At 39.9% G+C, this 18190-nt stretch overlaps 1 protein-coding gene across 2 annotated transcripts in view; it reads right to left on the reverse strand.

The window, feature by feature from the left end:
* Nucleotides 1-18190, reverse strand: part of nr4a3 (nuclear receptor subfamily 4, group A, member 3) — a 46230-nt gene that overhangs the window by 20123 nt on the left and 7917 nt on the right. For both annotated transcript variants that reach the window (XM_062062901.1, XM_062062900.1), the window contains exons 3-6: nt 14357-15198; nt 8095-8224; nt 3096-3259; nt 2816-3015 (exon numbers count right to left, since the gene is read on the reverse strand). In XM_062062901.1, coding sequence (XP_061918885.1) covers nt 2816-3015; nt 3096-3259; nt 8095-8224; nt 14357-15196 — 1334 coding nt within the window. In that variant the 5' untranslated portion in view covers nt 15197-15198. The remainder of the gene's footprint in view (nt 1-2815; nt 3016-3095; nt 3260-8094; nt 8225-14356; nt 15199-18190) is intronic.

An 18190-nucleotide genomic window follows, 5' to 3' on the forward strand; every position in this document is an offset into this window, starting at 1 on the left:
AATATCATGCCGCTTAAACGGCCCGTCAAAGTGTACTAATCAAACAACAACCCAGTATGCGTGTCAGTGGTGTTAACCTGTAAATCTTTTGAATTGATGTACTTTTGTAATTAATTACAATTATTCCATACCTACAGCGTTAATAAAGTTTCATTATGTAGCCACAAGCTGCCGAATACTGTGCCGCTTGAACGGGCTGTCAAAGCACACTAATGAAACGACAACACTGTATGTGTGTCAGTGGTGTCAACTTCTACATTTGTTGACTTGATGCATTTTTGTAATTAATTTGTAACAATTCCTCCATGCTGATTTACAAAGATTCACTATGTAGCAAAAAGCCACTGAATATACTGAACAGACTGCCAGATGATCAAAAGCAGACTCTGTATGTGTGTCAGTGGTGTTACAGTGAAATTTAAAAAAAATGTTTTATTAAATATGTGAAGTGAATTATATTTAAATAGCGCTTTTTCTCTCGAGAGACTCAAAGTGCTTTACATAGTAAAACCCATTGTCTACATTTAAGCTACATTTCAACCAGTGTGGGTGGCACTGGGAGCAAGGTGAGTGAAGTGTCTTGCCTAAGGACAGAGCGGCAGAGACTAGTATGGCAGAAGCTGGAATCGAACCTGGAACCCTGAAGTTGCTGACTCTACCATCAGCGCCACGCTGGCCAATTATCATGATATAATAATATCATTCGTATACAGTTTCCCTAGGTGGCAACACGCAGCTAAACAGGCAAACATGTAATAGTAATCCAACAACATCCCTCCTGAGCAAGGGTGAGGCAGCAGATGTGGGATCTGAGCAGAGGATGTCGTTGTCGGATTGTGCGGCCCTTTGAGACACTTGTGATTAAGTGTTATATAAATAAACTTTGATTGATTGATTGATTGAGATACTGTCTCGGTCAGTGTTTTTCAACCTTTTTTGAGGCAAGGCACATTTTTTTATATAAAAAAATCTGGAGGCACACCACCAGCAGAAAACATTAAAAAATGAAACTCCACCAGGTCGTCGTGCCTTATTTTGAGTTTGTTAGTGTTTTCCTGTGTGTAGTGCTTTAGTTCTTGTCTTGCGCTGTTATTTTGGTGGCCCTTCCTGTTTTGTTGCTGTTTTCCTGTAGCAGTTTCATGTCTTCCATTGAGCACTATTCCGCGCACCTGCTTTGTGTTAGCAAGCAAGACTATTTACGTTGTTGCTATCCTTCTTTGTGTGGACATTGTTGATTGTCATGTCATGTACAGATGTACTTTGTAGACGCCGTAAGTTTTTGCTGTCATCCAGCATTCTATTTCTGTTTACTTTGTAGCCAGTTCAGTTTTACTTTTGTTTTGCATAGCCATAGCCATTGCCTTTTCCTTTCCCTTTCCTTTTTGTTCATTTTTTGTATAAGCATTACATACTTTTTTTTATCTGCACGTTGCCTCCCACTGTGGTCTACATATTGGGATCACAACAGACCATCCTCGTCTCACCCGACACATTCCGACTTTTACAAAGCAATTAACTACCTGCTGTCACCTACTGACATGGAGTATTACGCGGTTACGCCGAGTTTTACACAGCACCGACACTAAGCAACGGCACATTATTTGCAGATTATAATTAGTGATTTGCAAAAAATATTTTTTGGACCACTTAGGTCAGGGGTCGGCAACCCAAAATGTTGAAAGAGCCATATTGGACCAAAAATACAAAAACAAAAAACAAAAAATTAAAAGCCATATCACATGTGTCATGAGATATAAATTTAATTAAGAGGACTTAAAGGAAACTAAATGACCTCAAATATACCTACAAATGAGGCATAATGATGCAATATGTACATACAGCTAGCCTAAATAGCATGTTAGCATCGATTAGCTTGCAGTCATGCAGTGACCAAATATGCCTGATTAGCACTCCACACAAGTCAATAACATCAACAAAACTCACCTTTGTGCATTCATGCACAACGTTAAAACTTTGGTGGACAAATTGAGACAGAAAAAGAAGTGGCAAAAAACACGTCCTAGAAAGTCAGAGAAAGTTATACATGTAAACAAACTACGGTGAGTTCAAGGACCGCCAAAATTAGTAGGACAAAACGGCGCTCGCCAAATACTCGAATCAGTGAAGCATATATGAAGCGCATATATAAAAACAGTGTGCTTTATAACAATTAGGGAGGTTTGTGTCATGTGTGTCCTCCTACAGAAACCATATTAAAACAAAAAATATATTTTTTCCCCTCATCTTTTTCCATTTTTCATACATTTTTGAAAAAGTTCCAGAGAGCCACTAGGGCGGCGCTAAAGAGCCGCATGCGGCTCTAGAGCCGCTAGTTGCCGACCCCTGAATTAGGTGAAGTTGCATAATTTCCCAAAGCACAACAGACAATAGCTAACGGCACACAAGTGTGGCGCGGCAAAAAAATGGTCTAAGTGCCACTTGTAACCAGTACTATGTTTACTATACTGCCTCTTAGGGGTGTGAATCTTTGGGCGCCCAAGGATTGGATCCCTTTCCAATTCCTGAGGTGAGGATTTGATTCAGAATCGATTCTCAATTCAAACCAATTCTCGCAATGCATTATTTGGTATGATAATTATAATGAAACTTTTTCAAAACACTCCTACTGCCTATACTACATCATTGTGAGTGTAGTGGTTCACATAGCTGGATTTCATGCGTTTGCACTTGTACTGTGAATGACAGGGTGCCTTTCGGCCTTAGTGGGCTGGGATGGGCTCCAGCCAGCAGGAACGGATGGATGTTTGCCAGTAATTCAAGTAAATAAATATAACGGTGTGTGCATCTTCCTCACCTATGAGCCAATCGCAATACAAACAGCTCCAAGAAGGCGGAATCTATTAGCAGGTTCTGATCGTCCCGCAGGAGCTCGGAGAACCCCGGCAGTCGTTCAGCCCAGCACCGCGTGGTCTCCATCGAAATGGTGAGGAGCCGGTAGAAAAGGTGGATCTGCTCGGCGTCCGAGGAAGACGACGGGGGGTCGGCAGCACTGAACTGTGGGACGCAGAGAAGAAGAAATAAGGACACATAAGGAGCTTCTGACCGGATACATTTTTCTATCCCAGGAAAGCTACCTGGCTGTAGTCAAGGTCATGGGGCGTGCAGTGGGAATAAGCCCGCAGCAGAGCGGAGACCAGGCTGAGGGGCGGAGAGGGAGGGGCCACCTCTGTCTGCAGGGGGCTCTTTGGTTTGGAGGGCAAACGACCACGACGCCCCTTCAAGCTATCGGTGCGCACCACTGTGGAGACACAACATGCACGCGTGAATAATAGTACCAATGAAGCTCTGCCCTAAAAGACGAGAGGTTTTGTCAGTTTCTCCCAGCAGTGAGAGGAAGCATGCTGCACAGCATTCCCACACCAGAGGTGATCAGCCAGCAGGTGGCACTGGAGTTGTGACTTGTTGATGTAAGAGACAGGTGTGGGTGTTTGCACCTTGTCCTATGGGAGTAATGCATGCTGTCAAAGGAGGCAGAAACATAAGACTCCATCTTGGTTTCTTCCGGTTTTAACTCCCTTGTGGGCTTCTAGTCTGCATTGTCTTTTTAAGTCCATGTTTTTCCCTCACCGAGGTTGCCTTGAAGCATCAAAGTCATATTTGTCATTACTAAACTTATCAATAATTCATTTAAAGTCTATAAAGTTTCACAGCTGAAAATGTCTTGCTGCCTGAACGGGCTCCTGTAGTATACAAATCAGAAGTCAGCACTGTGTGTGTGTCAGTAGTGTTAGGCTGTTTTTTCTATTATCAATTCATACTTATTAATAAAGTTTTGCAGTGTGAACACAACTGTCTCAATATAAATGGACTACCATAGTGCAGTAATCAAAGGTTGATACAGTATGTGTGTCACCAGTGTCAATGTGTTTACTTGATGTACTTCATCATTAATAATTATTAGTGGTTCAGAGTTATTGACAAAGTTTCCCTATGCATAGTGAAACTTTGTCACATGTGACAGCAACCAGCCAAATTCGCTATGCTGCCTAAACAGGCTGCCATTGTAAAATGATAAAAAGTTGACGCGCTTTGTGGGGTCGGGTTGTTACTTTGTTTAGTCACTGCAATTTTCTTTTTATTATTAATCATTATTAATTCATAGTTGTTTATAAAGTTGTACTATGCGGCAATATGCTATGCTGCCTAAACAGGCCGCCATCGTATAATGATCAAAGGTTGACACACCATGTGTGGTCGGGATGTTACTTTATTTAGTCACTGCAATTTTCTTTTTATTATTAATCATTATTAATTCATAGTTGTTTATAAAGTTGTACTATGCGGCAATATGCTATGCTGCCTAAACAGGCCGCAATCGTATAATGATCAAAGGTTGACACACCATGTGTGGTCGAGATGCTACTTTATTTAATCACTGCAATTTTCTTTTTATTATCAATCATTATTAATTCATATATTGTTTATAAAGTTGTACTATGCGGCAATATGCTGTGCTGCCTAAACAGGCCGCAATAAAATAATGATCAAAAGTTGATGCAACATGTGTGGTCAGGTTGTTATTTTGTTTAGTCACTGCATTTTTCTACTATTAATCGTTATTAAATCATATATTGTTTATAAAGTTTTACTATGTGGCAATATGCTATGCTCCCTAAACAGGCTGCCATCGTATAATGATCAAAAGTTGACGCACCATGTGTGGTTGGGATGTTACTTTATTTAGTCACTGCAATTTTCTTTTTATTATTAATCATTATCAATTCATATATTGTTTATAAAATTGTACTATGCGGCAATATGCTATGCTGCCTAAACGAGCTGCCATAATATATTAATCAAAAGTCTACCCACTATGTGTATCAGTGCTGTTGATTTGTTTAATTGATGTGTGTTTGATTATATTTCTTTCTTGTTTTTAAGTTTTATTATGGGCTGCCATAGTATAGTGATCAAAAGTTGACAAGATATGTGTATCAGTGGTGTTAATTTGTCTACTTAATGCGTTTTCATTAATATTTCTTACTTCTTGTTTAAGTTTTATTATGGGGCAACAACCAGTCAAATACACCTTGCTGCCTAAACGGGATGCCATAATGTAGTAATCAAAAGTTGACATGGTATGTGTATTAGTGGTGTAAATTTGTATACTTGATGCGTTTTTATTTCTGGCCAAATAGGTGTTGCTGCCTAAATGGGCTGCCATCGTATGTTCAAAAGGTGACACAATATGTGAATCAGTGGTAGTCATTTGTGTACTTCATGCCTGTTTATCATTATTTCATACTTGTTTATACAGTTTTATTATGGGGCAACAACCTGCCAAATACACTTTGCTGCCTAAATGGGCTGCTATAGTCTAGTAATTAAAAGTTGACACAATATGTGAGGTGTGGTTGTGGTGGTAATTTGTTCATTTTAATAATTGTTTTATCGCTAATTATTGTGAATTCATAATTATTCATAAAGTTTCACTATGTGAAAACAACCTGCTGAATAGGTCCTGCTGCCTAAACGGCTCCCATCGTATAGTAAGTAAGTACATTTTATTTATAAAGCGCTTTTCACAGATAGAAATCACAAAGCGCTGTACAAAAAAAACATAAGTGACTTAAAACAACAATTAAATGAAATTTGATTGTTATTAAAAAGGATACAAAGGACTTGAAAAAAGTGGCTTAAAATATATATTCAAAAAGAAAAAAGTCAAAAAAGTCCATTAACTAAAAACTTCACGAAAAAGCGAAGTCTTTAAATAGCAATCAAAAATTGACACAGTAGTTTTCAGCTGAAACTCTCGTTATTCACTCGTCATAGGAATTTAAACTTCATTTAGCCTTTTAAACATAACATAAGTTAGCTTAGCAGATTTGAAAATTATGTTTTTTCTTTCTTTTTCTGAAGCTTGCTTGCCTTGGACTTTAAATAGCCCCGTGATAAACAAACTTCACCAAGACAGTGTGGCGTGGCTCAGATGGTAAAATGACCATCCAGAAACTTGTGCGTTACTGGTTCGAATCCAGCTTCAGCCATTCCACCTTGCTCCCAGTGCCAGCCACACTGGTTTAAATGGAGCTTAAATGCAAATAATGGATTTTCTCCATGTAAAGATAGATAGATAGATAGATAGATAGATAGATAGATAGATAGATAGATAGATAGATAGATAGATAGATAGATAGATAGATAGATAGATAGATAGATAGATAGATAGTACATTATTGATTCCTTCAGGAGAGTTCCCTCAGGAAAATTAAAATTCCAGGAGCAGTGTACAGAATTGACATCAAATTTAAAAAGTAGAAAGTAAATAATGGGGGTATAAATGTAAACAAAATAGAAAAATATTACAATAAGAATAAAAATAAAAAGCAAAAATAAGAATAAAAATATAACAAAAAATAAGAAAAAAAAGTGCATTGCGTCACAAAAGCGCTATATAAAATTAATTATGTTCACATCACTCTCTTAAAGGGCAACACACCCCAGTTTAAAGCCACAAAGTACAGCGATATTGTTGTATAATATTCTCCTGAACCCAGAAAAAGTACACCATTGTACCTTCAAGGCTACTGCGGTTTGTTCCTGGGTAGTCTGACTCCTACGTTATGTGGTTTCACATTTGACAGATGACTTTTTGTGCTTTTTTTTGCGCCTACAAACATTTATTCTGACGTCCCAACGGGGTACAATGACTTGATACTGCAGTTTTGACCCATTAAATAACCTTTGCTTCTACCTACTCCTTTTTGGACTTGTTGAATGGTGATGATCTTCAATGTGGTTTTGTTAATGTTCGAAATAACCTTGATAATTACCAGCACCCTCAAAGATAAGACTCTCTAAGTCTAAAAAGGAAGTCTAGTCTAAGTCTAAGATATGGTGGTGATGAGGTGCATTCATGTTGACCGGACCACAAACAAACTACTACAAACCCCAAAACCAGTGAAGTTGGCACGTTGTGTAATTCGTAAATAAAAACAGAATACAATGATTTGCAAATACTTTTCAACTTATATTCAATAGAATATACTGCAAAGACAAGATATTTAACGTTCGAACTGAGAAACGGTAATTTTTTTTTGCAAATAATCATTAACTTAGAATTTAATGGCAGTAACACATTGCAAAAAAGTTGGCACAGGGACAGTTTTACCACTGTGTTACATGGCCTTTCCTTTTAACAACACTCAGTAAACGTTTGGGAGACCAATGTTTGAAGCTTTTCAAGTGGAATTCTTTCCCATTCTTGCTTGATGTACAGCTTAAGTTGTTCAACAGTCTGGGGTCTCCGTTGTGGTATTTTAGGCTTCATATTGCACCACACATTTTCAATGGGAGACAGGTCTGGACTACAGGCAGGCCAGTCTAGTACCCGCACTCTTTTACTATGAAGCCACGCTGTTGTAACACGTAGCTTGGCATTGTCTTTCTGAAATAAGCAGGGGCGTCCATGATAACGTTGCTTGGATGGCACATATGTTGCTCCAAAACTTGTATGTACCTTTCAGCATTTACAATTTCGGCCTTGCAGTGATTTCTCCAGATTGTCTGAACCTTTTGATGATATTACGGACCGTAGATGGTGACATCTCTAAATTCCTTGGAATAGCTCGTTGAGAAATGTTGTTCTTAAACTATTCGACAATTTGCTCACGCATTTGTTCACAAAGTGGTGACCCTCGCCCCATCCTTGTTTGTGAATGACTGAGCATTTCATGAAAGCTGCTTTTTATACCCAATCATGGCACCCACCTGTTCTCAATAAGCCTGTTCACCTGTGGGGTTTTCCAAATAAGTGTTTGATGAGCATTCCTCAACTTTCTCAGTCTTTTTTGCCACTTGTGCCAGCTTTTTAAAATCATGTTGCAGGCATCAAATTCTAAATGAGCTAATATTTGCAAAAAATAACAAAGTTTTCCAGTTCGAACGTAAAGTATCTTGTCTTTGCAGTCTATTCAATTGAATATAAGTTGAAAAGGATTTGCAAATCATTGTATTTTGTTTTTATTTACGATTTATACAATGTGCCAACTTCACTGGTTTTGGGTTTTGTAGATGTGTTTGATACTGCAGGGTATAAAGTGGCGTACACTCATAGTACAAAGTACTTACCTTCCTTGACCATGCCCACACTCAGACACTTCTGGAAGCGGCAGTACTGGCAGCGGTTGCGTCTCCTTTTGTCCACGGGACAGTTCTTACTGGCCAGGCACACATACTTGGCGTTCTTCTGCACGGTGCGCTGGAGAGAAATAAATAAAAAAGAAGAGCAGACATTCCAATAATCAGCCTCCAAACACAATCAAGCGCCACATATTTCACTTCTTTAATTCAATTTCAGCTTTCCCTGGCAAAGAATGAAAGCAGAAGCTCGCAGGTCACTTTTTAATTACGCGCTGAAAGGCGACGCTGACATCAGTATAATTAGATGAAATTAATTTCCCCAACAAGCGTCGCCTGCAGGGGCGACGATTTTATTAGCGCGGGGGCCTGACAATGGCGGCCGTGCACGCGGCGCGCTGAGGAGGCTCCCGCGAGACAGGCGGAAAGGAAAGAGGCATTGCCTGATCAGATTGTTTGTGAAGCTCGGGGGTCAGCTCGTGGCACCTCGGGGGCCTCGCGGGTCGCGCCGCACTCAATGGGCCCCGCGGGAGCTGTTTTCTCCTCGGCTGGCTCGTGCGATTATTACTGACCTTATTAAAATGAAATCAGAAACGGGCCGTGTGGGGAACAACAACAAAAATGGCACTCATTGTCTTTTCATGGGCATTCAAAGTTATGTTATAAAACATGTCTCTGCATTTTATTATAAACAACACCAGTAGGGGGTGTCAGAAGACGCTGTGCGATAAAAACAGGTATCGCCAAGTTTTTCCCTTTTAAAAACAAACAAAAAACACATTTGGGGATACATATTTTTGTCAGATAATGGAAAATAAACAATTCTCAGGCAAACATTTTTTAAATGGCCTTTTTAGCGAATAAAAGGGAAAAACTCAAGTCATGTGGAGATGCATGTTTTTCATTGGATTGCAAAATTATTTGAAAAGAGTCGCTGAAAAGTGTTGTTTTGTTGCTTTTGGGAAAATTTGGAGGTACGTGTTTTGTCCGCCGCTTGCAAGTGTCAATGACATTTAATCTTGTAAAAAGGAAAAGCTCACAAAATACTAAGATCATGTTTTGTATTAAATAATAAAAAAGTTGCAAATCACGGGCCGATTTTTGTGAGAGTCACTGACAGTCACCTAAGTTTTTATTTTTCGTGTGGTAAGAAGGAAAAGCTAAGAAAACGATTTTCATTGGATAGCAACATGATTCAAAATGAACAAAATCACAGAGCAGTTGCGTAAGTCACCTAAAAGTTTTGTTTTGTTGCTTTTCTGCAAATGTGGAGATACGGGTTTTGTATTAGTCAACAAAAATTTGTAAATTGCAGGCCAATTTTTGTGGGAGTCACTGGAAAACACTGTCCTTTTATCGGGTTAAAACAAAAAGTTAAAAATAAATGTGGAGATTTAATTCAAAATGAACAAATCCCTGAGTAAGTGTGAGAGTCCCGTTTGTTTTGCTGCGTTTTGTCAAATTTTGAAATACATGTTTTGCATAACAGGTAAATCAAACTGAGTAATATCAGGTTAATTATTGTAGGAAACACTGAATAGTGTTGTTTTGTTGCTTTAAATGTTAAAAACAAACTCCCCAAATCTGGAGATGCATGTATATATAGATATAAATATGTATATATGTAGACATGTATATATGTGGATATATATGTATGTATATATACAGTATATATATATATATATATATATATATATATATATATATATATATATATATATATATATATATATATGTATATATATATATATATATATATATATATATATATATATATATATATATATATATATATCCCGCGCACTAATTGACTGAAAGAGCAAGCACTTTGCCGATAATATCACGCTAACGATGGGAAAATACATTTTTAGACAATATGATTTGCCTGAGTGGCTAGGAGACGCCGAGAGTAACAAGCGGTAGAAAATGGATTAGAAAGGTCAGATTTTAAAAAATTATAATAAAAAAAATAAATAAATATATATATATATATATATATATTTTTTTTAACTACTTGGGACTTCCCGCGGGCTGATTTTTGGACGCTGGCGGGCTGTATCCAGCCTGCGGGCCGTAGTTTGGGGACGAAGAAGCCCAGCAGGCACAAGACATTAAAAAAACGTTGAGAACTTGTTGAATTAGGTCCTGATGTTAAGCAACTCAAAACTAACGTTGGAACAACATTCTTTTTGACGACGTGTAATCAAAGTAGGGTTCTGCCGTTGATTTTACAGTTGAATTTTGGTCATTTTCAAACTGTATTTTACAACGGAAATACAACGTTGAAAAAACATGCTTTTTGACAACGTTTATTCAATGTCAGGTTGTGACGTTGATTTGACCATTGAAATTTGGTCATTTTCCAACCAACAACATGGATCCAACGTTAGACATCAACTTAATTTACAAATTCAATTATTTTGTGACGTGGTTTCAAAGTCAGTTTTAAAGGATATGTATGTTTAGTCAACATTGTATCAAAGTATTGTGCCTGCTGGGAGTCACTGGCAGAATCTGGAGATAGGTGTTTTTCATTAGATAACATCAAAAAAATCACAGGCCAGTTTTTGAGCGAGTCACTGAGAAGTATCACTTTGTTATTTTTCAGCAAAAATGTAGAAAAAAGCAGACTGTGGAGATGAGTGTTTTATTTATCGGATGGCGTAAAATGAACAAACCATAGTGAAGTGATGCAAGAGTTACGGAAAGCCAAATATTGGTTTTAATTGAGAATAAAAACATGCATGAACCAGTGCCCAATGACATCCAATTGGGTGTTTTGTGAGCATACTTCTAAATCTTATTTTTGCTTTGACTGGCATTAAACGGCTGTGCATTGGCAACTGTACATGCAAAAACATCTCTAAAACTATTGTTTATTAATACAATAGAGGCACACCATAGCATACAGTAAGCTATGCACCACACATGTCCATATACCCCCGGGAAAAGCACAGCAATTATTTCATATGCTGTGGCACGAGCGGGCGAATTGACGCGTAATGGGGAGCTAATGCCAGATGAGTGGTTTACGTGTCGGCCCTCTCGTCGCAGTCAGCTCGGCAAGGCGTGATTAGAATTTAAGTTTGCAAGTGTTGTCCACTTGTGTGTTTATTTAGGTGACGCATCATGCACAGGTAACCTGGGGGACCTCCAACTTACTGTATGTGCAGTTGCATATACATGCAATTATCTGAATGCAACCTATTCCTGTGCATTAGTACTTATAGCTAGTGTGTGTGTGGGTGTGTTCTGGAGACATCAACAAGGAAAAGTACCTTTCATATGAGGACAAGTTAGGACCGAAATCATGGTCCCAATACGGAAAACCATTGCATCTAATAGAGAGCTAAATGCTAGAATCTGTGATCATTGCTCCAAAGTCAGGATTTTTTGTTGATTTAATGTGCATACAAAAGTAAACATTGACAGGTGCAAAGGCAGCAATATATGATGAAACAAGACGGCAGCGAAAGAAGGACTTCCCTATTAATCCCCGGAAAAACACGCCAGGTGAACAGCTGATTTTACGACTTCCGGTGCTGACGTAAGACAACCCGCGTCCCATATGTGACCATAGGATGAACAATTGCACTACGGTACGAAGACTATAGTGGCCATTAACAGTTAGCTTCTACAGCTGGGTTGGCCAAAGTGCGGCACAGGGGCCATCTGTGGTCCGTGACTCGTTTGTCATCGTCCTTAAGCACATTACAAAAAACAAAAAAAATAGAGATCTCATTTGCACCTGTGGTGGTGAAATCTATCAAAATGAGGGTGGACCCAAAAAGGAGGGATTTTTCAAATTGACTGTGTGTCGGTTTTAAAAGTGCTCCCCCTCTGGTCAACATATGAAATAACAAGTGTGTGTAAGAAATTGAAATGCGCCTAAATTAATTAAAAAATTAAAATAATTTTCGGAGGTCTCAATAAGGCAACAAGACTGTGTGTGTGTGTGTGTGTGTGTGTGTGTGTGTGTGTGTGTGTGTGTGTGTGTGTGTGTGTGTGTGTGTGTGTGTGTGTGTGTGTGTGTGTAAAGGAGACAAAGAGGCGTAGTGTTGACTTGATCTTGTCTTTGTCGTCGAACTGACTGGGAACTGATTTGAATGACTGTCAGTGCTTCAGTATTGCACGCTCCTCTATAATATAAGATCGCAAAGCACCAGAAAGCGAAACAAGCTGTGTGGGGGGTGACTTCCTTTAAGTAAAACAAAGCAAATGTTGCGGATTAGCTCAATGAGCAATGCTGAGGCCACTGTGGGAGCAGATGGAGTCTTGACATGTAACATGTGCTAATAGACACCATTTAAATGAAAAGCCTTTAGGGACTTTTCTTTTCTCTCCCCCGATTATCTTCTGCTTCTTAATCAGGGGCAATCTGAGCTCTCTGTCAAGTGCAAGATGGGAGCTTTATTGCATGCAAATATAATGTAATATTTGATTGACACATCAGTGCAGATGCTTGAGATTTTAAGTAAAAACAATCTGCTTATTATTTACTATTTTTTATAAACAAATGATTGGAAAAATCTAAATGATGCACATTTTTTCCACCCAAAATATCAAAACAGGAAACGCGTTCAAAGCTGAAATGAATTCCCACTGAAAATGTGTTTCAAATTGCACTAATGAACTAACAATAATTTAACACGCTAGTAACTTCTGGTATCATTAAATATAATCAGGAAAGGACAATAAAAGCAAGATGATAATGGAGTGCCTGATGAAGAGATGTTTTAGCTGATGATGTGATTCCTGGAACAAATGACACGCAGTGCTAAATGATGTTGTTTCTAATAAGTGTTTGTGTGTTATCATATATGGCTGCTGCAATAAGAGTGCAAAGCAAGCGGGAGATGAGAGCCTGCGGCCTGGCCAGCAACCAGCTTCCATTAATTACTAAATGAAAACAAATTGTTAAACTAATTGAAAACAAGGATAATTTATTGCTTCCAACCAGAGGGTTTATTCAAATACATCTGTGCTTGCTGTGAATCTTGCAACTCAATAAATAACAGATAACACAAACAATATATCAAACAAATATAATGGATTGTATACAAATATATTAAATTAAAATATTTTTAAAAAATTAAAAATTTAAATGTGTAAAGTTATTGAAAAATGCTGATCATTCATTCCTACCAACAAGAGGGAGTATTCAAAAATGTGACAAACTAAATAAACTAATAATAATACAGAGAATATATATACATTTATTAAATACAAATATTCCTCCATCCATCGACCTTCTATATTCAATATAAATTAATACATTTTAAATTACTTTTTATATTTGTAAAATAACTAAATACAATATGATTTACTCCTACCAACCAGAGGATTTATTCAAATGCATGTATGCGGTTGCTGTGATTCTATATCCGAACTATATAAATTAATAAAAATAATTATACAAACAATATATCAAATTGATACAACATATTAAATACAACTATAATAAATGATGTTTTAAATTAGTTTTTAAATTGGTAAAATAAGTGAAAAGAGGGATAATTAATTCCTACCATCTGCTTAAGTCTCAATTTAGAAAAAATACAAGAATAATATTAAATATCTGAAATAGATATAAAATTGCATAATATAATACAGTGTATTAAATTAAAATTAATTTGCATATTTACGGGGGATTTGCGTACTTTGGATATACCCTCAATGAATTACAGCGTTATTGTGTGTGCATCTGCATCATACTGAGAGTGCCATAAATATTTTGCCGCGCGGCGCTTCCTGCATGTCTTATACATTAAAAAGTAAAAGTGAGTATGACTAAAAACTGTCTTCTGGCAAGGTGTGTGTGTGGGTGTGTGTGTGAGTGTGTGTGTGGTCACATGGTACGTGGGATATGTGTTATACTGACTCATATAGAGTAGAAGTGTAAGATTGAAAACACGTAGAAAGGCAGCAGAGAATACTTTTCCTTAAATACTGGTACTATATTTCACCTGGAGTGGCTGAGCGTGAAAGCGTGGAGGGATTTTTGTCTCGGTTGTCTTAGCGAGAGCGTGTGTTCTCACATAAATCACACGCACACAAAAACCGTGCACGCACTTTGGCCACTCGGTTGCCGGGAGAGACGACCCCTGTGGGTGTTCAGTGCGTTCATAATGACTCCTGGGATAATTTAGAGTGGGGTGCGAGGTCTAGAGGAGGGGTGGTTGGAGTCCAATTTGCTTTAAATGAAGTGCAGGTTTGCCAAAAAGTGCTGAGTGTGCGTTTGCTTGTGTTTTACCTTGAAGAAGCCTTTGCAGCCTTCGCATGTGCGGACGCCATAGTGCTGGCAGGCGGCGTTGTCCCCGCACACCGCACAGGTGCCCTCTCCTTGGGGGCCGCGAGGCGGAGGCGAGGGCAGGCTGTCCCCGAGCAAGGGCCCACAGGGGCCGAGAGCCAGAGAGCGGAATGTGAGGCTGGTGCCCCCCGCCCCGCGGTGCAGCTGGTACATGGGCTGCTGATCCAGGGGCGGGCCGTGAGCGTGGGAGACTGAGGACGATGAGGAGGAAGAGGAGGACGAAGTGCGCACCAGGCCCCCCGAGAGACCCTCGTAGCCTCCTATGCTGCCCCCGCTGTGGGGCGGCGAGTGTTGGTAGAAGTGTGGGAAGCGGGGGGACTTGAGGCCGCTTGTGTCCAGGTTGGGGCCCATGGAGTGGGGATGCGACGGAGGGGCTAAGGAGTGCTCCTCCCACAGGAAGGAGGTGCCGGGCTGTGGTGGCATGGAGGGAGTGGTAGGGGTGGAAGGGGGAGATTGTTTAAAGTACATGGCGGAGGAGGACAGGGCCTCCAGTTGCGGCGCAGTCGGGTAGCTGTCCTCCTCCTTTTTGATGACGGGCCTGTGCGGGGGCATCTGGTAGAGGCAGGACGACTTGGGCTCGTAGCCGCCCTCCACGAAGACGTTGAAGCTGGGCAGGGAGGTGGTGGCGGCCGCGGCCGAGATCTCGCCCCCGCCCAGGTCCAGCTTGGTGTAGTCGGATGTCATTAGGTCAGAGCTGTAGCTGTCGCCCTGGTAACCAAAGGACTGTCCGGAGTAGGCGGAGCCTGGGGGCACGGGCCCGTACTGAGCCTGCACGCAGGGCATGTCTGGCGGGGGAAGCAGAGCAGACGTGGAGGGTCAGTGTCACGTGTCACCGATGCCATTCTACAACATTAGTACGCCAACGGTCATTAGTGGCGAGGACCCGCTCGTTAATCACTCAATTAAGATGGCGGCACAGTAGCAACGCTAAAGTGACTCTACGAGCTGTGGACGCACATGCACATGAAATATTAACAACTCTGAAGAGGCTGCGTTCACACTTGGGGTTCGGTACATTTTTTAAAAAAGATTCTTTGGTGCTAGTCGTTGTCACGGCACCAAAAGCACATTTGCATAAAGTAAGGACCTAATTGGATGGACTTTGGCACATGTCCTAATGTCCAATGTCCTATGGCTGGGTCAAATATAATTGTGGGTTTGTTTCTTTCTTTTTTCACATCACGGTTGAACAATTCAACATGTCCGAAAAGGAGTAGGAAGAAGCCGAGCTTATTTAATCCTACCCCTTTTCTTCATGTCTCAGTGATTAATTACTTCTGTCTGCAGGTAGAGAAAAGAAGAACATGGACAGCTTTTACTGTGATGAAAGAAAAGGACATAAAAAAAAGTGTTCATGAATACAAATAAAGTAAATACCGTATTTTTCGGAGTATAAGTCGCCCTGGAGTATAAGTCGCACCGGCCGAAAATGCATAATAAAGAAGGGAAAAAACATATATAAGTCGCACTGGAGTATAAGTCGCATTTTTTGGGGAAATTTATTTGATAAAACCCAACACCAAGAATAGACATTTGAAAGGCAATTTAAAATAAATAAAGAATAGTGAACAACAGGCTGAATAAGTGTACGTTATATGACGCATAAATAACCAACTGAGAACGTGCCTGGTATGTTAATGTAACATATTATGGTAAGAGTCATTCAAATAACTATAACATATAGAACATGCTATACGTTTACCAAACAATCTGTCACTCCTAATCGCTAAATCCCATGAAATCTTATACGTCTAGTCTCTTACGTGAATGAGCTAAATAATATTATTTGATATTTTACGGTAATGTGTTAATAATTTCACACATAAATTGCTCCTGAGTATAAGTCGCACCCCCGGCCAAACTATGAAAAAAACTGCGACTTATAGTCCGAAAAATACGGTAGGTTAAGAAAGTAAATGAGAATGAAAATGAATACGATTTATGAAAATAAATGCAAGTGTCAAATGTAACGTTGAATGTTTACGATTCCAGACTTGTTGTTGTTCTCCTACAAAATGTTGAGGACTTTTCTCATGAGTTCATCATCTTTAGTTTGTTTGGTTGTCCAACCAGCTTAGATTTCACAAAAAAACTTCTAAAATATACTTTAGAAGAGTGCCATCGAGCTGAAAAACATCACTTCCACATATTTCTCATTTCTGCAGGATTTTTGCTGTCATCTCAACAACATAATTGCTCAATTGTCGCCCTAAGCAGAACAGAATGACAAAAATGTTTCCACACTTTTTTATTTGTGTGAATGGGAAACGATTTTTATCTTATTTACTTGATTTAAATTTGACGTATGCTTTGAACTAAAACATATTGAATTGTTCAGTAATGTGTTCTTTTATTGCATCATCGCAAATGTATCATGAATGTGAAACCCTGCTGGGGACCGAACCTAGAATGTTTATTTTACAGAATTTACCCCATGGGAGAAAGTTAAAATTTTTTCGGTGACGGAGCAGAAAGGGGCTACGAATACCTTTGCCCTTTCCTTCATTGATATTTTACATTCTCATGTAAAATAGGTGTGTGATCTGCTTACTGGGAGGGGTGGCCCTGGATTTCAACACCAATGCGTGTCTTTGGCTCGTGTTAAAGTGCACCCAAGTGCACCGGAGTTGACGCCGGTCTCGGCCCAGTTGTTTGGTATGCAACGGTTTGGACCAAACGAACCACACCAGCAGCACCAGAGTTTGTTTTTGACCCGACCAAAGTGTGAACGCATCTTAGGAATGCACAGTTTAGTTAGAACAAATCTTTGCATTGTGGAGGTTGGGTGGGTTTGGGTTTGGCGGGGTTTGGGTGTAGGGGTTGCGGGGTTGCTGGGGGGGGGGATGCTACTGCCATGGAGCACACAATGCTGATTCTCCACCTAGAATTAGTCAAGTTCAAGAAAGCCCTGCAACTTTGTGTCCTCTGTGTGCGTGGGTTAGTCAGATGGCAAAGCAGATTTCATCAAATAATAATGGAACCCCATGGTGGTGCTGGATGCTTGCACACACACACACACACACACACACACACACACACACACACACACACACACACACACACACACACACACACGCACGCACGCACGCACACACACACACACACACACACACACACACACACACACACACACACACACACACACACACACACACTCACACACACACACACACACACACACACACATTCTTGTATTTGTTACCTTCTTGAGACCTTCTTGAGACCACCCTTTCTAGATATATAAAATGTGTGTTTACAACATTAATAATATATATAATATATACTAGGGCAGCACGGTGGCAGAGGGGTTAGTGCGTCTGCCTCACAATACGAAGGTCCTGAGTAGTCGTGAGTTCAATCCCGGCCTCTGGATCTTTCCGTGTGGAGTTTGCATGTTCTCCCCGTGACTGCGTGGGTTCCCTCCGGGTACTCTGGCTCCTCCCACCTCCAAAGACATGCACCTGGGGATAGGTTGATTGGCAACACTAAATTGGCCCTAGTGTGTGAATGTGAGTGTGAATGTTGTCTGTCTATCTGTGTTGGCCCTGTGATGAGGTGGCGACTTGTCCAGGGTGTACCCTGCCCTCCGCCCGATTGTAGCTGAGATAGGCTCCAGCGCCCCCCGCGACCCCGAAGGGAATAAGCGGTAGAAAATGGATGGATGGATAATGTATACTATGCAAATATAAAAAAGTTTGTTGTGAAAAATTAGTTTGAATTTCACAAGAAAACAACCCCAAAGAGGGACAAGAGGTAGGAAATCTGATGGATGGAACT

This window comes from Entelurus aequoreus, linkage group LG11 (assembly GCF_033978785.1).
Source record: "Entelurus aequoreus isolate RoL-2023_Sb linkage group LG11, RoL_Eaeq_v1.1, whole genome shotgun sequence".
Classification (NCBI taxonomy): domain Eukaryota; kingdom Metazoa; phylum Chordata; class Actinopteri; order Syngnathiformes; family Syngnathidae; genus Entelurus; species Entelurus aequoreus.